Genomic DNA, 26,070 nt, shown 5'->3' with positions numbered 1-26,070 from the left:
TTTCATGACTTAAATTCAGGTCTTTGATCCATTTGGAGTTTACTTTTGTGTATGGGGTTAGACAGTGATCTAGTTTCATTCTCTTACATGTAGCTGTCCAGTTTTGCCAGCATCATCTGTTGAAGAGACTGTAATGTCCCCATTGTATGTTCATGGCTCCTTTATCGTATATTAATTGGCCATATATGTTTGGGTTAATGTCTGGAGCCTCTATTCTATGCCACTGGTCTGTGGCTCTGTTCTTGTGCAAGTACCAAATTGTCTTGATTACTGTGGCTTTGTAGTAGAGCTTGAAGTTCAGGAGCAAGATCACCCCACTTTATTCTTCCTTCTCAGGATTGCTTTGGCTATTCGGGGTCTTTCACAGTTCCATATGAATTTTAGAACTGTTTGTTCCAGTTCATTGAAAAATGCTGTTGGTAATTTGATAGGGATTGCACTGAATCTGTGTGCTGCTTTGGGCAGGATGGCCATTTTGATGATATTAATTCTTCCTAGCCAGGAGCATGGGATGAGTTTCCATTTGTTAGTGACCTCTTTAATTTCTCTTAAGAGTGTCTTGTAGTTTTCAGGGTATAGCTCTTTCACTTCCTTGGTTAGGTTTATTCCTAGGTATTTTATTCTTTTTGATGCAATTCTGAATGGAATTGTTTTCCTGATTTCTCTTTCTTTTAGTTCATTGTTAGTGTATAGGAAAGCCACAGACTTCTGTGTGATAATTTTGTATCCTCCAAATTTGCTGAATTCTGATATTAGTTGTAGTAGATTTGCAGTGGAATCTTATGGTTTTTTATGTACAATATCATATCATTTGCAAATAGTGGCATATTGACTTCTTCTTTACCAATCTGGATTCCTTGTATTTCTTTGTTTTGTCTGATTGCCATGGCTAGGACCTCTAGTACCACGTTGAATAACAGTGGGGAGAGTGGGCATCCCTGTCTTGTTCCCGATCTCAGAGCCTCTCGCTGTTCAGTATGATGTTAGCTGTGGGTTTATCATATATGGCCTTTATTATGTTGAGGTACTTGCCCTCTATACCCATTTTGTTGAGAGTTTTTATCATGAATGGATGTTGAATTTTGTCAAATGCTTTTTCAGCATCTATGAAAATGATCATGTGGTTTTTCTCCTTCTTTTTGTTGATGTGGTGGATATGATGCTGATGGATTTTCAAATGTTACACCATCCTTGCATCCCTGGGATGAATTCCACTTGGTCATGGTGTATGATCCTCTTGATGTATTTTTATTTTTTTGAGAGGGCATCTCTCATATTTATTGATCAAATGGTTGTTAACAACAATAAAATTCTGTATAGGGGGGTCAATGCTCAATGCACAATCATTAATCCATCTCAAGCCTAATTCTCGTCAGTCTCCAATCTTCTGAAGCATAACGAACAAGTTCTTACATGGTGAACGAATTCTTACATAGTGAATACGTTCTTACATGGTGAACAGTACAAGGGCATTCATCACAGAAACTTTCGGTTTTGATCACACATTATGAACTATAAACAATCAGGTCAAATATGAATATTCATTTGATTTTTATACTTGATTAATATGTGGATCCCACATTTCTCCCATTATTATTATTATTATTTTTATTTTTTAAAAAATGCTGAAGTGGTAGGTAGATGCAAGATAAAGGTAGAAAACATAGTTTAGTGTTGTAAGAGAGCAATTGTAGATGATCATGTGTGTGCCTGTAGACTATGTGCTAATCTGAGCTAGACAAGGGCAATAAAACATCCACGGATGCAGAAGCTTTCTCTCAAAACGGGGGGAGGGGGTGAGGATCTAAGCTTCACCACTGTTTCCCAATTTCTCACCTGATGGCCCCCCTGTGACTGTGCCTGTCTTAGGTTGTTCCTCCCTTGAGGAATCTTACCCGTCTCTGGCTAACCAGTCATCTTCTGGGGCCATACAGGGAAATGTAAAGTTGGTAAGTGAGAGAGAAGCAATATTCTTTGAAAAGGTTAGCTTTTTACTTCTTTGCAGATTTATGCCCTGTGGCTTCTATGCCCAGCACTTGTCTCGAGGTATCTTTACCACCTGGAGGAATTATGATGCTTGGTAAATTTGATATGAGGCACGAATTCTATTTAAGGGTTGTAATTAGGAAGGAAGAAGAAAAGCTACAGAGGTAGCATATGGAAGAAAACATGGGAAGATTGATTATTTCTTTGACATATCTTCTTGTAGAGTACCTTAAGCATGTATAGGTTTTAAACTACTAACTTGCGCACACATATTAACATAATAGGAATATGGTGACATAAACTAAGCAAATCTATAATTACCAGCCATCTCCAGTGAAGCCAAGAAACCCAGTTAGGCACCCTAGGCATTTGTGAAAATTTGTCTATGATATAATGGATATTGTCCAACTGTACTTGAATAGTCTACCTCCTGATGTATTTTTGAATTCGTTTTGCTAATATTTTGTTGAGTATTTTTGCATCTATGTTCATCACAGATATTGGCCTGTAGTTTTCTTTTTTGGTGTGGTCTTTGCCTGGTTTTCGTATTAGAATGATGATGGCTTCATAGAATGAGTTTGTGAGTATTCTCTCCTCTTCTATTTTTTGGATAACTTTAAGGAGAATGGGTATTATGTCTTCTCTGTATGTCTGATAAACTTCCGAGGTAAATCCATCTGGCCTGGGGTTTTTGTTCTTGGGTAGTTTTTTGATAACCGATTCAATTTCGTTGCTGTTTAGATTTTGTTTCTTTCAGGGTCAGTCTTGGAAGGTTGTATTTTTCTAGGAAGTTGTCCATTTCTCCTAGGTTTTCCAGCTTGTTAGCATATAGGTTTTCATAGTATTCTCTAATACTTCTTTGTATTTCTGTGGGGTCCAATTGTGATTTTTTCCTTTCTCATTTCTGATTCTGTTCATGTGTGTTGACTCTCTTTTTCTCTTAATAAGTCTGGCTAGAGGCTTATCTATTTTGTTTATTTTCTCGAAGAACCAGCTCTTGGTTTCATTGATTTTTTCTATTGTTTTATTCTTCTCAATTTTATTTATTTCTCCTCTGATCTTTATTATGTCCCTCCGTCTGCTGACCTTAGGCCTCATTTGTTCTTTTTCCAATTTCGATAATTGTGACATTACACTACTCATTTGGGATTGTTCTTCCTTCTTTAAATATGCCTGGATTGCTATATACTTTCCTCTTAAGACTGCTTTTGCTGCGTCTCACAGAAGTTGGGGCTTTGTGTTGTTGTTGTCATTTGTTTCCATATATTGCTGGATCTCCATTTTAATTTGGTCGTTGATCCATTGATTATTTAGGAGCATGTTGTTAAGCCTCCATGTGTTTGTGTGCCTTTTTGCTTTCTTTGTACAATTTATTTCTAGTTTTATACCTTTGTGGTCTGAAAAGGTTGGTAGGCTTTCAATCTTTTGGAATTTACTGAGGTTCTTTTTGTTGCCTAGTATGTGGTCTATTCTGGAGAATGTTCCATGTTCTCTTGAGAAGAATGTGTATCCTGTTGCTTTTGGATGTAGAGTTCTATAGATGTTTATTAGGTCCATCTGTTCTAGTGTGTTGTTCAGTGCCTCTGTGTCCTTACTTATTTTCTGTCTGGTGGATCTGTCCTTTGGAGTGAGTGGTGTGTTAAAGTTTCCCAAAATGAATGCATTGCATTCTATTTCCTCCTTTAATTCTGTTAGTATTTGTTTCACATATATTGGTGCTCCTGTATTGGGTGCATATATGTTTATAATGGTTATATCCTCTTGTTGGACTGAGCCCTTTATCATTATGTAATGTCCTTCTTTATCTCTTGTTACTTTCTTTATTTTGAAGTCTATTTTGTCTGATACTAGTATTGCAACACCTGCTTTTTTCTCTCTGTTGTTTGCATGAAATATCTTTTTCCATCCCTTGACTTTTAATCTGTACATGTCTTTGGGTTTGAGGTGAGTCTCTTGTAAGCAGCATATAGACGGGTCTTGCTTTTTTATCCATTCTATTCTTCTGTGTCTTTTGATTGGTGCATTCAGTCCATTTACATTTAGGGTGATTATTGAAAGATATGTACTTATTGCCATTGTAGGCTTTAAGTTAGTATTTATCAAAGGTTCAAGGTTAGCTTCTTTACTATCTTACTGTCTAACTTAACTCGTTTATTGAGCTATTATAAACACAGTCTGATGATTATTTCTTTCCCTTCTTTTTCCTCCTCCTCCATTCTTCATATGTTGGGTGTTTTGTTCTGTGCTCTTTTTAGGAGTGCTCCCATCTAGAGCAGTCCCTCTAAAATACCCTGTAGAGGTGGCTTGTGGGAGGCAAATTCCCTCAACTTTTGCCTGTCTGGGAATTGTTTAATCCCTCCTTCATATTTAAATGATAGTCGTGCTGGATACAGTATCCTTGGTTCAAGGCCCTTCTGTTTCATTGCATTAAATATATCATGCCATTCTCTTCTGGCCTATAAGGTTTCTGTTGAGAAGTCTGATGAAAGCCTGACGGGTTTTCCTTTGTAGGTGACCTTTTTTCTCTCTCCGGCTGCCTTTAATACTCTGTCCTTGTCCTCAATCTTTGCCATTTTAATTATTATGTGTCTTGGTGTTGTCCTCTTTGGGTCCCTTCTGTTGGGAGTTCTGTGTGCCTCTGTAGTCTTAGCAACTATTTCTTCCCCCAGTTTGGGGAAGTTCTCAGCAATTATTTCTTCAAAGACACTTTCTATCCCTTTTTTTCTCTCTTCTTCCTCTGGTACCCTTATAATCCAGATATTTTTCCTTTTGGATTGGTCACACAGTTCTGTTAATATTGTTTCATTCCTGGAGATCCTTTTATCTCTCTCTGCATCAGCTTCTATGGGTTCCTGTTCTCTGGTTTCTATTCCATCAATATCCTCTTGCATCTTATCCATTTTGCTTATAAATCCTTGCAGTTTGTTTCACTTCTGTAATCTCCCTCCGGACGTTTGTAATCTCCCTCCAGACTTCATCCCTTAGCTCTTGCATATTTCTCTGTAGCTCTGTGATAGCGGTGGCTGTAGGCTGGTTGCAGGTGTGTCAGCTGGGAGAAGAAAGTCCTTTCCTGCTTGCTGGATGCCTTGCCCTTCTCTGCTGCCTGTGATGGTTACCCGCACTCCTGGAGCAGCCACTGGGTTAGTCCCGTAAGCTGCTGTGGGCGGGGTCTCCATCAGAGCAGCGCGGAGCCCTGAAGGGGAGTGGCAGGCATGCCAGGTGCGCTCCTCTGTGCTAGCGGCGCCCCTGTCGGGAAGCTCTGTGCCAGCAGTGGCCTTTGGGTCTGGCCCAGGCAGCTGTACCTTGGGCTGGGATTCCAGTTGGCTGCTGGGAGCGCGCCTGCTCCCTCTGCCTCCACTGCAGGTGCGCACAGGCATCTACCGGGCTCCTCTGGCTCCACTGCCGCCAGTGCATGCAAGCTGCAGCACCCAGTCTGTTCGGTTGCGCCGCTGCGGGCTCACACAAGCCTCTCTTGGTCTCTTCTGGTGTCGTTGGCGCATGGATCTGTTCCCGGTCCCTTCTGGCACCACCATCCCTGGCACGCGCTGCCACTCTCCCGCTACTGGGCCGCTGTGTCGGGGTCCGTGCCAGTTGGAGGAACAACTGGCAGGCTGCTTAGTGCCATGAGGGGCTTCAGAGCTGCACTGCCTCCCTAGGGTTTAGGGTGCCTAAGTTTCCCCGGGATTCCCAGCTGCTGGCTAATTGTGACAGGACAACTTCGTCTAGCTATGGGGTCCCTGTCTCTTTAAGACTTGCAGAAAGCACTCGCTTTTCTTTTGTCTCAGGGGTGCCAGTTGTGGAGAACTGCCCACAGGTTTTGCTTTTCTGTCTCTCTCATATCCAGCACCCCATACACCTTGTGTCTGGGTTCTGGGTGCGGATTTCTAGAGCTGGCTGTTTAGCAGTCCTGGGCTTTCACTCCCTCCCCATTCCAACTCCTTTCTTCCCACTGGGTTTTGGGGTGGGGGAGCATTCAGGTCCAGCCTGGCCGCGGCTCGTATCTTACCCCCTTCATGTGATGTTGAGTTCTCACAGATATAGATGTATCCTGGCTGTTGTACTGCATCCACTGGTGTCTTAGGAATAGTTGTATTAATTGTATTTCAATAAATAGTTGTATTTATTGTTTTTGGGGAGGAGATTTCCCCTGAACTATTCACGCCACCATCTTCCCGTGATCCCCCATGAAGATTGAATGAGATATATTATCAGTGAACAAGTAGCAGACTTTGACTCCTGAGAGCAGGGCCGAGGCGGGTAGCCACCAGCCCTGGCAGAAGGGCTTCTTTGAGGGCAGAGTGAAGAGTCATATGCTGCCTTTTTAGTAATTATGTGATGCTGGGCAAATTTTCTAACTTTGAACTTCCATTTCTCCTCAATGATATAAGAATATGACCATCTATACCCTTATAGAATGGTTCTGAGGAATAAATAAGATAATGTATGTGGATGCTGTTATATAGCTTAACTCATGGAAAATGACCAATAAATAATTGTCCCATTCCCTCCCCTTCAATCCACCTACCAAAACATGAGTAAATCCAAATTATGTTTTGTAGTCAAGGAGCAACTTAGAAGTAAATTTCTTACTCACTTAAACAAGGGAATTAATAGAGATAACTCAGCAGAGTAAAGGTCCAAAATGGACTGTTCATCACCCATCCAGTTATCTCATACTACAGGTAGCAACCTATAAACAACTAGGCATTTTATGATGTTAACGTATAAAGAAGGCTCAGATTCTTTGAGAATCATGAACAGGTTAAAAATATCTGTGAATTGACCAGCTTACTCTTCTTATATTAAGGGTTTATCCCAAGTAGCTATATATTCAAGGAATAAGGCACAGCCTTCATCAGGCAGGAAACTATGACTGAGTGCTTTTATGGCCAAATTTAACTCTACTTTGTGATAAGCTTGTTTTAAGTGGCACAAGTAGGATTCACTAATGGAAATCTTGCTCTAAATGCTACATGTAAGAGGCAAAATGTTTACTATTACTAGTTGGGATTTTTAATTCATCTGCTCTGTACTTGAGGTAACAAATTAGCTACAGAATATGCAGATAGCCCCTATTCAAATGTAAAAGGAAGGGAAAGGACATCAATGTGCTGAATAATACAGTGCTAAACCTAAGAATCTAGACATTCCTCATCTCAAAAGCTCTTCACAGCACATAGAAGAATTAGAACTCTATCAAAAGTCACTAAAAAATACCCTTAAATGATGAATCATTTTAAAAAGAGAAAAGTTTACTATATTTAAATTAACTTTAAAAATATCTTCGATATACAAAATCAGTATTTAACCCTTTAAGATTCGTCTGATATATAACTAACTCCATTAAAGGGCTATAATCATTGACACAGTCCAAACATAATACATGAACAACTGTCAGAATTGCTGAAAAGACATGCATTAACTACCACAATACATACTAATTTTGTACCCCAAACTGTATATTCAGTGCGTGACATAGACAAGTGACCTATTAGTTTCGTTTTCTGCTTAACAGTAGCAACTCAAGAAAAAAATGAGATGTATCAAAAGACTTAATATATATAGGACCATGTTATGCTTCATTTGCTCACCTAAAAATCATTTTTTTCCTGTCAGGTAATGTACTAGATAGATGACCTTTTGCAAAGCCAATTAACCTTTCTAAGGCTCAGGTTCTTCTTGTTAAGTAATGATAACAATACTCTTCCAGGACTGACAAATAAGCACATAAGTACTTAGCATAGTGCCTGGACACAGTAAATGCTAGTTATAGATAACAATAGTTCAAGTCAAACAAAATGAGTTACTTGAATTACAAGGTGCTGAGGGACAAAACTTGATAGTTACTGGTATTTCAGGAGCAAAGGAGTTAAAGGAAGTAGTTAACAGTGGCAGTAGTGGAAGTAGTTAATCAGTTTTTTTATTTGAATATTCTAGTGCTGATCACTGAAAATAGGGAAGAAAAAGAGACAAGAGACTGGAGAAAGCATTTTTAACTTTGATGCGTAAAAGAGAGGGAACAGAATGGAATAGTAAATATTTAGATAGCTGTTATGAAGAAAAAAGGAGGGAGCTGAGCTAAAACGTGTACAATACTTTTAATCAGTTGAAGACTCAGCTGAAATTTTTTATTTACCTGTAGACAGTGCCAATGTACATTTGTTCGTGTGATTTTTCTCCTGCAGCACTCAGCTGACCCAGGCTGTCAACTGACTGAATTTAAGAAGATTACAGAGATTTTTTACTATATGCACTATAAAGTGAGTAACTGTAAGTGAAGTACAGAATGAATTCTCCCAAGTAAACAAAAAGTGGAATGTGTAAGTGTAACTGAATGATGTAAGCTTCTATTGTTCTTAAGCAGCTGACTAGAGTTTTGCAAATACTAATGTGTTGCTGGACCACATTGTTTAGATGGATAGTATATCACAGTAGGACTAGAAGCAAAGAAGGGAGGGATTAAAGAAAAAATATTTCAAAGAGATATTATTAGCCAATCTGATATATATTTTAAAAATTTAAAAATCACTTACCCATTTTGGAAAGAACTATTTTGTGTCTCTGAATCATCACTATCACTGATGATGATAGTTTCTCCATCTATACTGCTGACATGTCCATTAGCAAAACCATTTTGATGTGATGGAGGGAGGACTTCTAAAATCCTACATTGTAACCTAAAGGAAAATGATATATTTAAAAAAATGTAAATTATGTGATATTTTATAATCAAACATTTCAGAACAATCTAATTATTTTTAACACCTGAAAAGCTATTTTGTTCTGTAGAAACTATGGCTGATTAATGCAATCAATTTAATAAAAAAGAAAATCTGTAAAATCCTATTTAAGCAAAGGTTAGTTATAATTTAAAACAATACAAGACTATTTTAAAGGTCAACTTATCAAGATTCTTAGCAATTACATTCTTAGCTGAAGTTACGATTTAGAAAATCAAATACTGGCATAATAGGTATTATACAGATTGAGACTTACAGTTTTTCAAAGCATCCAATATTTTAAATTCTGAAACTCTCCTGACCATAATCTTCTTTATTTTTACTGTAACTTTTTTGTGATTTCTGGTCTCTGAAAAGCTTTCCTATTCACTAACTTTGTTACCTTTGTTTTGTCTTTTTTACCTTTGCTTACTCTATCTGGATTGTATGGACTGTAATTTCAGACTCATTCATCACAAACCGAAATTCCTATTCACTACAATTTCTCAATCCCATTTTCACTCTGCCAATTTTCAACTGATAAATAATTAAAATGTGGTATATCCACACTCTGAAATACTGTTATTCTAGCAAAAAATTATTCAGCAAAAAGCAGGAATGAAGTACTGACCTGGGGTATAGTATGAACCTTGAAAACATTATGCTAAGTGAACGAAACCAGATGTAAATGTCCACATAGTATGATTCCATTTATGTGAAATATTCAGAATAGGTAAGTCCATAAAGATGGAAAGCAGATGAGTGGTTGCCAGGAACTTGGGGGTGAGGATAGGGGAGAAGAAGCAATGGGAGGTGGCTGCTAATGGGCACTGGGTTTCTCTTTGGGGTTTTAGAACTAATGTTCTAAAATTAGTTTGTAATGATGGTTGTATAACTCTATGAATATATTAAAAACCACTGAGCTGTACATTTTAAATGGGTGAATTTTGTGGCATGTGAAATATATCTCAAGTTGTTAAAAAAAGACAGAGTCACAAGTAAAAGCAGGGTACAGTAGGGCTTAAAAAGAGAGTGAGAGTGAGCATTGCTAGAATTTTATCTATGGCACCTCCACAACTCTTAGGCAATCCAGGGGGAGGTTTTATCTCGTAAGCATATATATTCCTACCAGTGGGGTAAATCCCTTTCTCTGAGAAAAAGTGGTTCAATATTAGGCAGTTTTCTCACTGTATCATTCGTTTTGTCATTCCATACCATAAATGTCTATCTGAAGCCCCATTCTCCCAGGACCTTCATTCTCCCTATATGCTACCTTCTTTCACATGGGGACTAGTAGAGCTGTAATGTTTCTATAAGTCCCTGGCCAGAATTAGTTAATACCAACCTGGGTTCCTTTGGCGGGACCAATACATCTTTTCTAAGATTTTAAGATTTGTAATCTAGAAAGTAAAAATCAGTCCCTCCCTCATCAAGGAATCTGTAAGATATAAAATTCTGGTGCTGTCGGTGACATGTTTCCTGCCATGTGAGCAGGCCATTGTGCAGTGAGAGAAGATAAAGCCTACAAGAGAGAAGGGAGGAGAAATGTAAGATTGTATATCAATGATACTTCAATTAAAAAAAAAAGAGAGAAGGGAGGAGAGAGATGGCAAGGATACTAGAGGTAATCAGCTCTCTTACTCCTGTTTTTCCTCAGACTTAGCTGCACTCTGCCCATTTCAGGTTTTCTGTTTAGTCTCTCCTTTATTCCAATAAACTGATAATTTACTCTTTTGCCCATGTTTTTCAAAATGAATTTTATCATTTATAGCCAAAATAAACAGAATCATACAATCCAGAGAGACAAACAGCATATTTAGAGGTGACTGATTTTGGGAAGCTGGTGGATTTTTACAAGATAATAGCACTTATTTTCTCTTGTGTACATTTTAGCATACACTTAATATTCTCCTGCAGGAGAACATCTTTGGTATCCTCTATAAATACAATACAAATATTCCTCTACAAACGCTAATACTGCTATTAGGCACATAGAAAATCAGGACCATAGATTTCCTGCTAAAAACTCTGCATCATACCTAAACAGAAGAAAGCAGCTGCTTCCACAATATCCCAAGGTTTAAGAATCAGGAAAATGTAGACTATGTGGGGGTGAATCCAGCACTCAAACCATCTTCCTTTTACTCATTTCCTCTCACTTAGAGACTCATACAGGTTCAATTAAAAGTAACATATATGGTCCCTTTATAATTTGTTCTTAAAAATGAATTGAGGAAAAAGAAGACTCAAATTATTAAAGGGAGAAGTGAAAATGGGGACACTACTAGTAATTTTACAGAAATAAAAAAGATTGTAAGAAAATATTATGGACAATTGTATGCTGACAAACTGGACAGCCTAGATGAAATGGATAAATGATTAAACAAACTATCAAAACTGACTCAAAAAGAAATAGAAAATCTAACAGAACTATAATTAGCAATGAGATTGAATCAGTAATCAAAAACCTCCTGACAAAGAAAACTCCAGGACAAGATGCTTTGCTGGTGAATTCCATCAAGCATTTAAAAAATAGCAAATTCTACTCAAAATCTTCCAAAATATTGAAGAAGGGAAAACACTTTTCAACTCAATCTATAAGGCCATTATTACCCTGAAACACAACCCAAAGACATGACAGAATATATAAAAAAAACTCTTATAACTCAACGAAAAACAATTTAAAAAATGGGCAAAGGACCTGAAGAGTTCTCAAGAAAAGACACAAGTGGAAAAAGTACATGAAAAGATGGTCAATATTACTAGTCATAAGAGAAATGAAAAATTCAAAACTGCAATGATATACTACTTTATATTCACTAAAATAGTTATTAAAAAAATAAAAAATGGAAAATAACAAGTGTTGGTGAGAATATAGAGAAATTGTAACTCTCATATTGTTGGTGGGAATGTAAGACGGTGCATCTACTGTCAAAAACAATATAGCAGTTCCTAAACAAAAATAAATAAATATAATTGTCATATGACTCAACAGTCCCACTTCTAGGTATATATCCAAAGAATTGGAAAAAGAAACTCAACAGGTACTTGTACACCAATGTTCATAATGGCATTATTCATAATAGCCAAAACATGGCATAAAAGGGGATGAAATTCTAATATATGCTGCAACAGGGATAAACCCTGAAAACATGCTCAATGAAATAAGCCAAACACAAGAGACAAATACTGTATCAATCTACTTAGATGAAGTATATAGAATAGGTAAATTCATAGAGAGAGAAAGTAGAATAACCAGGGGCTGGAAGGAGGGAGAAATGGGGAGTTATTACCTAATGGATACAGAGTTTCCGTTTGGGATGATGAAAAGCTTCCTAAAATAGTAGTGATGGTTACACAACACTGTGACTGTACTTAATGCCACTGAATGGTATACTTAAAAAGGATTATAATGGTAAAATTTATATTATGTTTATTTTACCACAACTAAAACAAACAAACGAACAATCTTTTTCTGTTCCATCCAGCTTAAGAAGGCTCAATTACCAACTGGTATAAATTGGTAGCAAACGGAAACAGTGCCAAAAGTCCTGCAGGGTGACTTACACCACTGGCTGAAAGAAATAAACCAATGCTTCTAAAGAGGAACAACTACAGGAAATCTATCAAAACTTGTTTGGTTGATGGTAGTCTGATGGTAAAAAGGTTCCATAATTTAGGGATGTGAACAAATACACTCAAGGAATCAAACACATCAACTTTTGAAAGCTGTGGGTATCACATCCAGGGTTCATACTGCTCAGGGTTCCAGATTCTCGATGAACCTATGACAAGGTTGTTCAAGTTAGAAAAAGTTTTCATTGGCAGAGCCCAAATGAGTGTCTCTGACTGGTGATGATGATGGTGGTTAAAAGAAAAGTAAATGGGCAGATTAAAGATAGTGGTGTGAGAGGTGAGGCAAAAACCTCCTCCCAAAACCACATACAATATGAAAATATAGTTACTACAACTAATCCTGAGAGAGCAACAGGAAAGAAGGCTGTGCCAGACTGCATACACCTGGAGGAAACAACAGACCTCATGGAACAGGGTGGTGTACCAATGCTGTGATCTGGTGGGACCCAAGCCCTTCCCCAACCCCAGCTCACTGGCGGGAAGAAGAGAAATGGAGCAGAGGAGAGGGTGGAAGCCTAGGACTTCTGAACACCCAGCCTTGGAAGTCTGCTCTGGGAGCACAAACCTACATTACATGGTGCTCTGGAGATTACTGGGGTTGGAAAGCTAAGACAGGCAGAATACTTGGAGAGACTGAGATTCTAGCCGCTTGTAGAACACAGGGATCCACACCCAGCCTTCCTGGGACAAAAGAAAGGCAGGCAGTCTGAGAGACTTCCTAACAGTGAGAAGGCTGCTAAAGGGGCAAAGATTGAACAGAGCTTACTGCTCAGGAGAAAGGACAGGTGGACAAAATTGTCCCAGCACACTCTGCCTAATAGATTGGGAACTTTCAGGAGCTTCAGGTGCTCCATTCCCCTAGTGGCCTTTGCAGCTACGAGGACTCCCCCATCATGATACACAGCCTGCTGCACCAGCTTGCAAACTGGCTGTCCCTGCCCTTGCGCCAGGCCAGCCAGAGAGAGAGAGACCCTGCCTATAGCAGCTACAAGTGCAAAGCATAAAGGCTTGTATCTTTGCATTTGGCCCACTGGCCCTGGCAGTGGAGACAGGCACAGCAGCTGGGAAGTGGGAAACAGCTCTTTCCTTCTGACAGGCACCAGTGCTGCTCCCCTGCAACCCCTGCCATCCCTCCAGGGGCTGAGCAGTTCCCTCCAGAGAGTAGAGCTCTGGGCACTAGAGGGCACCACATACAAATATGAAACGTCAGAGGAACCTGGTTCAAACTAACATCCCACAAACACCAGAAAGAGGGTCAAGTGAAGTGAACTCATCAATCTTCCTGAAAGAGATTTCAAAATAAAAATCATAAGCATGCTTATGGAGGTACAGAAAAATATTCAAGAACCCAGGGAAGAATTCAGGAGTGAGATTCAATCATTAAAGACTATAGTATCTGAAATGAAACACACAATGGAGGGATTTAAAAGCAGATTAGATGTAGAAGAAGAGACAGTAAATGGAATAGAAATTAGAGAAGAGGAATAAAAAGAAGTAAGGCACAGAGAGGAAAAAGGATCTCTAGGAATGAAAGAATATTGAGAGAAGAGTGTGACCAACCCAAATGGAACAATATTCTCATTATAGGGGTACCAGAAGAAGAGGAGAGAGAAAAAGGGATAGAAAGTGTCTTTGAAGAAATAATTGCTGAAAACTTCCCCAATCTGGGGAAGGAGATAGTCTCTCAGGCCATGGAGGTTCAGAGATCTCCCAACACAAGGGAACCAAGGAAGACAACAACAAGACATATAATAATTAAAATGGCAAAGATCAAGGATAAGGACAGACTATTAAAAGCATCCAGAGAGAGAAAAAAGATCACATACAAAGGAAAACCCATCAGGCTATCATAAGACTTCTCAACAGAAACCTTACAGGCCAAAAGGGAGTGGCATGATATATTTAATGCAATGAAGCATAAGGGCCTCGAACCAAGAATATTCTACTGGCAAGATTATCATTTAAATTTGAAGAAGGGATTAAACAATTTTCAGATAAGCAATAGCTGAGAGAATTTACCTCCCACAAACCACCTCTACAGTGTATTTTGGAGGGACCACTATATATGGAAGTGTTCCTAAGGCTAAATAGCTGTCACCAGAGAAAATAAAACTGGAGTAAAGAAAACAGACCAATTAGCTACTACGCAGATGTAAAATCAAATCAACTACCCCCAAAGTCAGTTAAGGGATGGATAGACAAAGAGTACAGAATATGATATATTAATATATCACGAATGCAGAAGGAAGAAAAAGGAGGGGAAAAAGAAGAACCCTTAGATTGTATTTGTAATAGCATACTAAGTGAGTTAAGTTAGACTCTTAGATAGTAAGGAAGTTACCCTTGAACCTTTGGTAACCACGAATCTAAAGCCTGCAGTGACAATAAGTACATACCTATCAACAATCACCCTAAATGTAAATCATCTGAATGCACCAATCAAAAGACACAGTAACAGATGGATAAAAAAACAATACTCGTCTAAATGCTGCCTACAAGAGACTCACTTCAAACTCAAAGACATACACAGACTTAAGGTGAACGGATGGAAAAAGATATTTTATGCAACTAATAGGGAGAAAAAGCAGAAGTTGCAGAACTTGTATCAGACAAAATAGACTTCAAAATAAAGAAAGTAACAAGAGACAAAGGAGGACATTACATAAAGATAAAGGGGTCAGTCCAACAAGAGGATATAACCATTGTAAATATCTATTCAACCAACACAGGAACACCTACATATGTAAAATAAATACTAACAGAATTAAAGGAGGAAATAGAATGCAATGCATTCATTTTAGGAGATATCAACACTACATTCACTCCAAAGGACAGATCAACCAGACAGAAAATAAATAAGGAGACAGAGGCACTGAACAACATTAGAACAGATGGACCTAACAGACATCTACAGAACACTCTACCCAAAGGCAGCAGGATATACAATCTTTTCAAGTGCATGTGGAACATTTTCAAGAATAGATCACATACTAGGCCACAAAAAGAGCCTCAGTAAATTAAAAAAGATTGAAATTGTACCAACCAGTTTCTCAGACCACAAAGGTATGAAACTAGAAATAAATTAAAAGAAAATGAAAAAACCCACAAACATATGGAAGCTTAATAACATGCTCCTAAATAATCAATGGACCAATGACCAAATAAAAACAGAGATCAAGCAATATATGGAGACAAATGACAACAATAATTCAACAACGCAAAATCTGTGGGATGCAGCAAAGGCTGTGCTTAAAGGGAAATATATTGCAATACAGGCCTACCTCAGGAAAGAAGAACAATCCCATATGAACACTCTAAACTCACAATTAACGAAACTAGGAAAAGAAGAACAAATGAGGCCCAAAGTCAGCAGAAGGAGGGACATAATAAAGATTACAGCATAAATAAATAAAATCAAGAAGAATAAAACAGTAAAAAGAATAAATGAAAGCAGAAGCTGGTTCTTGGAGGAAATAAAATAAACTCCTAGCCAGACTCATCAAGAAAAAAAGGGAGTCTACACACATGAACAGAATCAGAAATGAGAAAGGAAAAATCACTACGGACACCACAGAAATACAAAGAATTATGAGAAAATACTATGAAAAATTATATGCCAACAAACTGGATAACCTAGAAGAAATGGACAACTTTCTAGAAAAATACAACCTCCCAAGGGTGACCCAGAAAGAAACAGAATATCTGAACAGAAAAATTACTAGCAATGAAATTGAACTGGTAATCAAAAAACTACCTAAGAACAAAACACCTGAACCAGATGGCTTCACGGCTGAATTTTATCAAACATTTAGTGAAGACCTAATACCCATCCTCCTTAAAGTTTTCTAAAGAGTAGAAGAGGAAAAATACTTCCAAACTCATTCTATGAGGCCAGCATCACTCTAATACCAAAACCAGGCAAAGACACCACAAAAAAGAAAATAACAGATCAATATTCCTGATGAACATATATGCAAAATCACCAAATTTTAGCAAACCGAATTCAAAAATATATAAAAAAGATCATACATCATGACCAAATGGGATTTATTCCAGGGATGCAAGGATGGTACAATATTCGAAAATCCATCATCATCATACCACGTCAAGAAAAAGGACAAAAACCACATGATCATTTCCATAGATGCTGAAAAAGCACTTGACAAAATTTAACATCCATTCATGATAAAACCTCTCAACAAAATGGATATAGAGAGCAAGTACCTCAACATAAAAAAGGCCATATATGACAAACTCACAGCCAACACATTTAACAGTGAAAAGCTGAAAGCTTTTCCTTTAAGATTGGGAACAAGACTAGGATGCCCACTCTCCCCACTTTTATTCAACATAGTTCTGGAGGTCCTAGCCATGGCAATCAGACAACACAAAGAAATAAAAGGCATCCAGATTGGCAAGGAAGAAGTTAAACTGTCCCTGTTCGCAACTGACATGATATTGTATATAAAAAACCCTAAAGAATCTACTCCAAAGGTACTAGAACTAATATCTGAATTCAGCGAAGTTGCAGGATACAAAATTAATCCACAGAAATCTGTTGTATTCCTATATACCAACAATGAACTAGCAGAAAGGGAAATAAGGAAAAAAATTCCATTTCCACACATAATTGCATCAAAATGAATGAAGTACCTAGGAATAAACCTAACCAAGGAAGTGAAAGAACTATACTCTGAAAATAAGACACTCGTGAGAGAAATTAAAGAAACCAATAAATGGAATCACATCCCATGCTCATGGATAGGAAGAATTAATATTGTCAAAATGGCCAACCTGCCTAAAGCAATCTACAGATTCAATGCAATCCCTATCAAAATTCCAATGACATTCTTCAATGAACTAGAGCAAATAGTTCTAATATTCATATGGAACCACAAAAGACCCTGAAGAGCCAACGCAATCCTCAGAAGGAAGAATAAAGCTGGGGGGATTACGCTTCCTGACTTCAAGCTCTACTACAAAGCCACAGAATCAAGACATTTTGGTACTGGCACAAGAACAGATCCATACATCAGTGGAACAGACTAGAGAGCCCTGAAATAAACCCAAGCATATATGGTCAATAAATATCTGATAAAGGAGCCATGTACAATGGGGAAATGACAGCCTCTTCAACATCTGGTGTTGGCAAAACTGGACAGATAGATGTAACAGAATGAAACTGGATCATTGTCTAACCCCATACACAAAAGTAAACTTGAAATGGATCAAAGACCTGAAGTAAGTCATGAAACCATAAAACTCTTAGAAGAAAAAATAGGCAAAACTCTCGAATATAAACATGGGGAACTTTTTCCTGAATGCATCTCCTTGGGCAAGGGAAACCAAAGCAAAAATGAACAACTGGCACTACATCATGCTAAAAAGCTTCTGTATAGCAAAGGACACCATCAGCAGGACAAGAAGGCATCCTGCAGTATTGGAGAATATATTTGTAAATAACATAACTGACAAGGAGTTAAGATCCAAAATATATAAAGAACTCACATGCCTCAATACCCAAAAAGCAAAAAATCTCATTAAAAAATCAGTAGAGGTTATGAACAGGCACTTCTCCAAAGAAGAAATTCAGATGGCCAACAGGCACACGACAAGATGTTTCACATCACTAATTATCAAGGAAATGCAAATTAAAAACAAAATGAGATATCACCTCTCACCAGTTAGGATGGCAAATCAAAAGACTAGGAACAACAAACGCTGGTGAGGATGCGGAGAAAGGAGAATCCTACACTGCTGGTGGGAATGTAAGATAGTTCAACCATTGTGGAAGGCAATATGGAGGTTCCTCAAAAAACTAAAAATAGAAGTACCATTTGACCTGGGAATTCCACTCCTAGGAATTTAACCAAAGAATACAATTCTCAGATTCAAAAAGACATATGCACCCTTATGTTTATGGCAGCACTATTTACAATAGCCAAGATACGGAAGCAACCTACGTGTCCACCAGTAGATGAATGGATAAAGATGTGGTACATATACAGAATGGAATATTATTCAGCCATAAGAAGAAAACAAATACTACATTTTCAACAACATGGACAGAGCTAGAGGGTATTATGCTTAGTGAAATAAGCCAGGTGGAGAAAGACATGTACCAAATTATTTCTCTCATTTGTGGAGTATAATGACGAACCAAAACTGAAGGATCAAAATAGCAGTTGACTCACAGACTACAAGAAGGGACTAGCGGTTACCAAAGGGGAGAGGTGGGGCAGCATAGGTGGGGATGGAGGGAGAAAGGGATTGAGGGGTATTATGATTAGTACACATGGTGTGTGTGGCGGGGGTCATGGGGAAGACAGTGTAGCACAGAGAAGACAAGTACTGACTCTGGCATCTTACTATAATTATGGACATGACTTCAATGGGGTATGGGGAGACTTGATAATATGGGCGAATGTAATAACCACATTATTTTTCATGTGAAACCTTCGTAAGAGTGTATATCAATGGTACCTTAATAAAAAAAAAAACTAGGTCTACTGTGCACTAGGTATAGTTAATGTGGTACCTAGAATGGTTTGACAATTCATTCAAGGGAATAGTCTATGACCCCCAATAGGACCCACAGAACTAGAATAATTTTAAAATGAATTCATTTAAAACCAAAAGAAAATAAACAGATAAGAAATACAATTCCCTGACAGAAGAATAAGGAAGAAAGAAATCAATATAACATAGGGACATTGTCTAGACCACTGTAAATATTATATATATAAATTATACTAATCATTTTCAATGCTTTTATTAACTTCACACTACACCTAAACCAGATAGCATTTCCTGCTAATCTAATCAAGGCTAGGCTTCTAGTTGGTGCTTAGGTAAACCACTTAATACTTCAGATGTCAAGTAACATCTTCTAACAGATTTCTGAAAAGACCTAGTCTTATATCATTCAAATACACTTGCTATAACTGCTTGGTTCTAGAGAGTCCAAAGAAGACTGCAGTATAAAGAAGTTTAGAGAATCATGACTTAACACCGAGTTAGTGGTGTCTGAGAGTAAAGAAGAAACTTTCTAAATAAAAGTTTGCTCCATTATTTGAGGCAGAGTAGATGTTAATGATCAAAAGATGGCTCGTATTATTATTAGAGTTACTGTATGCCACATAAGTATATAACTTAAACATATTTCTTTCCTCATATTAACTCTGCAAGTTACACATTTCCCAGCAGATGAAGTTCAGGGTCAAAGAAGTAAGTCATTTGCTAATGGACACACAACCAATAATGGTATAGCCAAAACTTTAACTTATACTCTGAAGCCCATTTACTTCCTACTCTTCCACTCTATTTTTGGAGTTGATGGGGAACAGTAACACTATATTGGAGCAAGGGTATATTTAAGTCTGGGCAATCAAGAGGCTCCTACAGTGCTAAGAACTTAAACACATTTCAGAATGAAAGCAAGTCTGTGGAACAGCAGCAAGCACAAAACAAGGACATAGCAGAAGTTAGCCATAAATCTGTAACAGTTACAAGCTACACAATAGTCATTTGTTTTGTTTTAATAGTCATAGTTGAATTTATATCTCAAAATACAAATTCATCAAGCCAAAGCACATTATAAAACATTCTAAAATTGAAATAAATGCAAAATTTTTACAAGACATTTGGTGTAGAAGATGAACAGCCAACAGAAAAAGACTAGAAATGTGGGGAAACCTACTTGTCATCAAGGACTGCCCCTCTCCATTTGGGTCTCTGAAAGTGGACTATGGAGTATATGGTATATACTCTTCACACCTGCTCTTGTGCTGCCTCATGTCCTCTCTTTTCTTGCAATACAGGTGCCAGCAATGTTTACTAAAAAATGATGTGCTTGGATACTCACTTTAACTTTATAGGGAGAAACAGAGTAAACCTACTTAATTTGAAATTCAGAGTTTAAAAATTTCAAATTAAGGAGGTTATTTAGGTGGAGGAAACTAGACCACTTAAGAAGTGTTACTTCACGTAAAAAGATGGTCAGAAAAAAGAATAAAATACCTCGGATAAAATCTAACCAAAGAAGTGAATGACCTATACTCTGAAAACTACAAGTCACTCTTAAGAGAAATTAAATGGGACACTAACAAATGGAAACTCATCCCATGCTCGTGGCTAGGAAGAATCAATATCGTCAAAATGGCCATCCTGCCCAAAGCAAAATACAGATTTGATGCAATCCCTATCAAATTACCAGCAACATTCTTCAATGAACTGGAACAAATAATTCAAAAATTCATATGGAAACACCGAAGACCCTGAATAGCCAAAGCAATCCTGAGAAAGAAGAATAAAGTAGGGGGGATCTCACTCCCCAACTTCAAGCTCTACTATAAAGCCATAGTAATCAAGACAATTTGGTACTGGAACAAGAACAGAGCCACAGACCAGTGGAATAGACTAGAGACTCCAGACATTAACCCAAACATATATGGTCAATTAATATTTGATAAAGGAGCCATGGACATACAATGGTGAAATGACAGTCTCTTCAACAGATGGTGCTAGCAAAACTGGACAGCTACATGTAGGAGAATGAAACTGGACCATTGTCTAACCCCATACACAAAAGTAAATTCAAAATGGATCAAAGACCTGAATGGAAGTCATGAAACCATTAAACTCATGGAAAAAAACATAGGCAAAAACCTCTTAGACATAAACATGAGTGACCTCTTCTTGAACATATCTCCCCGGGCAAGGAAAACAACAGAAAAAATGAACAAGTGGGACTATATTAAGCTGAAAAGCTTCTGTACAGCAAAAGACACCATCAATAGAACAAAAAGGAACCCTACAATATGGGAGAATATATTCAAAAATGACAGATCTGATAAAGGCTTGATGTCCAAAATATATAAAGAGCTCACACGCCTCAACAAACAAAAATCAAATAATCCAATTAAAAAATAGGCAGAGGAACTGAACAGTTATCCAACAAAGAAATACAGATGGCCAATAGACTCATGAAAAGATGCTCCACATCACTAATTATCAGAGAAATGCAAATTAAAACTACAATGAGGTATCACCTCACACCAGTAAGGATGGCTGCCATCCAAAAGACAAACAACAACAAATGTTGGCAAGGCTATGGAGAAAGGGGAACCCTCCTACACTGCTGGTGGGAATGTAAATTAGTTCAACCATTGTGGAAAGCAGTATGGAGGTTCATCAAAATGCTCAAAACAGACTTACCATTTGACCCAGGAATTCCACTCCTAGGAATTTACCCTAAGAACACAGCAATCGAGTTTGAGAAAGACAGATGCACCCCTATGTTTATCGCAGCACTATTTACAATAGCCAAGAATTGGAAGCAACCTAAATGTCCATTGGTAGATGAATGGATAAAGAAGATGTGGTACATATACACAATGGAATACTACTCAGCCATAAGAAGAGGGCAAATCCTACCATTTGCAGCAACGTGGATGGACCTGGAGGGTATTATGCTCAGTGAAATAAGCCAAGCAGAGAAAGAGAAATACCAAATGATTTCACTCATCTGTGGAGTATAAGAACAAAGGAAAAACTGAAGGAACAAAACAGCAGTGGAATCACAGAACCCAAGAATGGACTAACAGGTACCAAAGGGAAAGGGACTGGGGAGGATGGGTGGGTAGGGAGGGAAAAGGGAGGGGGAAGAAGAAGAGGGGTATTAAGATTAGCATGCATGGGGGGGTGGGAGAAAGGGGAGGGCTGTACAACACAGATAAGACAAGTAGTGATTCTACAACATTTTGCTATGCTGATGGACAGTGACTGTAAAGGGGTTTATAGGGGGGACCTGGTATAGGGGAGAGCCTAGTAAACATAATATTCTTCATGTAAGTGTAGATTAAAGATAACAAAAAAAAAAAAAGAAAGAAAGAGAAGGGGGATTACTCCCTGATAGGATAGAACTAACTGTAAATCAACGATTAATGCATGCTTTAAATATCCTTAATTTTGATCACTTAAAGGGTGTCAGATTATCGGCTATGGATGTACTTTTCTGATACTATTCCTTTCTCTTAAAAAAAAAAAAAAAGCAGTTCCTGTGTGGTGACCTCCAATGAGTTCTACACAATGGTATAAAGGGCATATCAAAGTGTGGGCAAAGGATCTGTTTGTGTTTATACAGAGGATCAAAGCCTAATTTGGCTACCCAGAAAATGAACTAAGATACAATATGAAGAAGAACTTCCAACATCAGCACTCTCTGGAAGAGACATACCAGAAGATGATCATCAAAAAACCTCAACAAAGATCCGGGCAATGCTGCAGTTGTAGCTGCATTCATCCCACTGGTTCCTGGACTTGCCATTGGAATGAAGAAAGAGATATCTAAGCTGGCCTGTGCTTTCAGTAAAACAACAAATTTGACTGGATCTATACTGTTGGAACTCAACCAAGAATTAGGAGAAGTGCAAGTTGTAGCGCTCCAAAATCTTACAACTGCAGACTACCTACTGTTAAAAGAACATATGGGATGTGAACAGTTCCCAGGAATGGGTTGTTTTAATTTGTCTGATTTCTCTCAGACTGTTCAAGTACAGTTGGACAATATCCATTATATCATAGACAAATTTTCACAAATGCCTAGGGTGCCTAACTGGTTTTCTTGGCATCACTGGAGATGGCTGGTACTTATAGATCTGCTTTGGTTATGTAACTGTATTCCTATTATGTTAATGTGTGTGCACAATTTAATTAGTAGTTTAAAACCTATACATGCTTAAGTTACTCTACAAGAAGATATGTCAAAGAAATAATCTTCCCATGTTTTCTTCTGTCTGCTACCTCTATAGCTTTTCTTCTTCCTTCCTAATTACAACCCTTAAATAGAATTTGTGCCTCATATTGAATTCACCGAGTATCATAACTCCTCCAGGTGGTAAAGATACCTCAAGACAAATGCTGGGTATAGAAGCCACAGGGCATAAATCTGCAAAGAAGTAAAAAGCTAACCTTTTCAAACAATATGGCTTCTCTCTCACTTACCAACTTTACATCTCCCTGTATGGCCCCGGAAGATGACTGGTTAGCCAGAGACAGGTAAGATTCCTCAAGGGAGGACCAACCTAAGACAGGCACAGTCGCAGGGGGGCCATCAGGTGAGAAATTGGGGATCAACCGAGGTGAGGCTTAGAACCTCACCCCCCGTTTTGAGAGAAATCTTCTGCATGCGTGGATGTATTTTGCCCTTGCCTAGCTTGGATTAACACATAGTCTACAGGCACACACCTGATCATCTACATTTGCTCTCTTACAACACTAAACTATGTTTTCTACCTTTATCTTGCATCTACCTACCACTTCAGCATTTTATTAAAAAATAATAATAATACTAATAAAGGGAGAAATGTGGGATTCACATATAAATCAAGTATAAAAATCAAACGAATATTCGTATTTGACCTGATTGTTTATAGTTCATAATGAGTGATCAAAACCAAAAGTTTTTGTGATGACTGCCCTTGTACTGTTCACCATGTAAGAATTTATTCACTATGTAAGAATTTGGTCACCATGTAAGAACTTGTTCGTTATGCTTCAGAAGATTGGAGACTGACGAGAATTAGGCTGGGGGTGGATTAATGATTGTGCATTGAGCATTGACTCACCTATATAGAATTTTATTGTTGTTAACAACCATTTGATCAATAAATATGAGAGATGCCCTCTCAAAAAAAGAAGATGGTCAGAAAAAGTGTTCTGTTTATAACTCTTCACTTTTTAGACAAATTGATCAGAGTAGCTTAAAAAATGTTTCATTTTGCACTGTCATTTTAAACTTTGATTTTGACCAGAGAACCGGATCTTATTTCTTCAATTGGCATTTGGTCTATTAGAAACCTAAATATCATAACATAACAAAAATCATTAGAATCTTACTGAAGACTAAATCTATTATTGAAAGATATGTAGTATAAATAAAAATCTTTGGAAAGAAAATTCTAGATATAAGACATGGATTAAATCCTACATATTTCTGAAAAGTTTTAAATACCAGGACATTATCAGTATGCTATTTAAACTCTTGAGTATTCAAAGTTATCATCTAAAAGACACAGGAGTTAGTTTGGCTGAAGTATAAACCAAATTGATTAAAGCTTTACCAAAATACTTTAAAATTCCAACCAGTATATTCAAATTAATAGGTATTTAAAGAGTTTGTAGGCTCAGCTTTATGTTGGTCTGGCATACTGATGTTAATATGTGAGCAGAGATGATAACATTCTGAGGAGGGAAGACCAATGTATGAAGATCACTGACAACAGAACATTAAATATAGTGAAAAGCCACCATAGATTTAGCAGCAAGTGACCTTTTGTTTCAACATAAGGTATTTCAGAACCTTTAAATAGGTCTCAAAGTGAAGGATGGATGTAAGAAGGGAAGCAGGTGTCTTGCCTTTCCTCTATTTTCCTACCCTCAACAAAGAAAACAATGGTCACACTTTGGGATGATGGAGCAGAAAACAGGAAAGGCCTGGGTTCCTGACAACTCTGTGGACCTGCATATCCAGCCCTACTACAACTTCTGTACTTACTTTTACATGCAAGAGCAATTTATGTTTTGTTTATGCTACTAAATATTTTCTATTACATGCATCCTAGTCATTTCCAACTGATAAGGAAAAGCAATAAGCTATCTATTGGGTGTACTAGGTATTTTCATTAAACACTGATCAGTTTGTAAACATTTTGTCTATGTTAAATTTTGATAATATATTCTTCAATTCAGTGAATAAAAGGTGAATAAGATTTTCAAACTTGATGGATACATTGTCACTGGCAATAGAGATTTCAAAGTCATATTTGTGTCTGAAAATCTGAAGAAGGAAAATAAGTTTAACAACCTGTGATTTGTGTGTGTGGCCACAAAAGAATAACATGAAGGATCCTTTGTAGTGATAGAAATGTTCTGTATCATGACTATATCAATGTCAACATCCTGGTTGTGATTCTGTACTATAATTTTGCAATAGAGTACCACTGGAGGAAATTCCGTATTATTTTACAACTGCATGAGAATCTGAAGTTATCTCAAACAGAAAATTTAATTTAAAAATGCTAATAATAAATATTAGGAAAATATTAACTCCAATTAAAGACATTCATTTCACATGGTAGAAAAATATCAATGAAAAGATGGAAGTAATGCATACTAGAGGTATTACTAAAAAACTACAGTAAATAATGGTACCGTAGTATTGGCGAGAGAATAGCTATACAGATCAATGTAGGAGAAGAGTCCAGAAGTAGATCCAAAATTCCATTTATATAAAATACTCTGGAAAATATTTTATGGACAAAAAAACAGGTCAGCTGGTTGCCAGAGATTAGCAGGTGGGGACAAGAGTTAACCACAAAGGGACACAAAGGAACTTTTGCTGGGGGGTAACAGAAATGCTCTATGTCTTACCATGGTGGGTTTACACAACTGTTCAAGTCAGAACTATACTTTGAAAAAGGTGAGTTTTATCCTAAGAAAGTAATGCAATGCTTTAATAAAGCTTTATTAGTTTAGACTACTTAGGATAAAGGCCTATCTGAAAGTAAGTTATTTAAGTTATTAACTTAAAAGAAAAACATTTATTGCTTTTCTAAAAGCATTAATACATATGAGAATAATGGCTAAATGAAGTAGGTCCACTGGTTAGATCTAAAGTATGGATTTGTCCTTCTGTTCTTGTCAGAAAAACAGCCAGAGTGATGCATAA

The 26,070-nt window shown here is 37.5% G+C and overlaps 1 protein-coding gene across 5 annotated transcripts in view; it reads right to left on the bottom strand.

Annotated features, from left to right (window-relative positions):
• BAZ1A (bromodomain adjacent to zinc finger domain 1A) overlaps positions 1–26,070 on the bottom strand; it is a 125,169-nt gene that overhangs the window by 72,051 nt on the left and 27,048 nt on the right. For all 5 annotated transcript variants that reach the window (XM_073211358.1, XM_073211360.1, XM_073211362.1 and 2 more), the window contains one exon: positions 8,520–8,663. In XM_073211358.1, the coding sequence (XP_073067459.1) occupies positions 8,520–8,663 (144 nt within the window). The remainder of the gene's footprint in view (positions 1–8,519; positions 8,664–26,070) is intronic.

This window comes from Manis javanica, chromosome 8, assembly GCF_040802235.1.
Source record: "Manis javanica isolate MJ-LG chromosome 8, MJ_LKY, whole genome shotgun sequence".
Lineage (NCBI taxonomy): Eukaryota > Metazoa > Chordata > Mammalia > Pholidota > Manidae > Manis > Manis javanica.
Note: the sequence above shows the minus strand (reverse complement) of the source record. Positions and strands in the feature narration are given on the sequence as shown.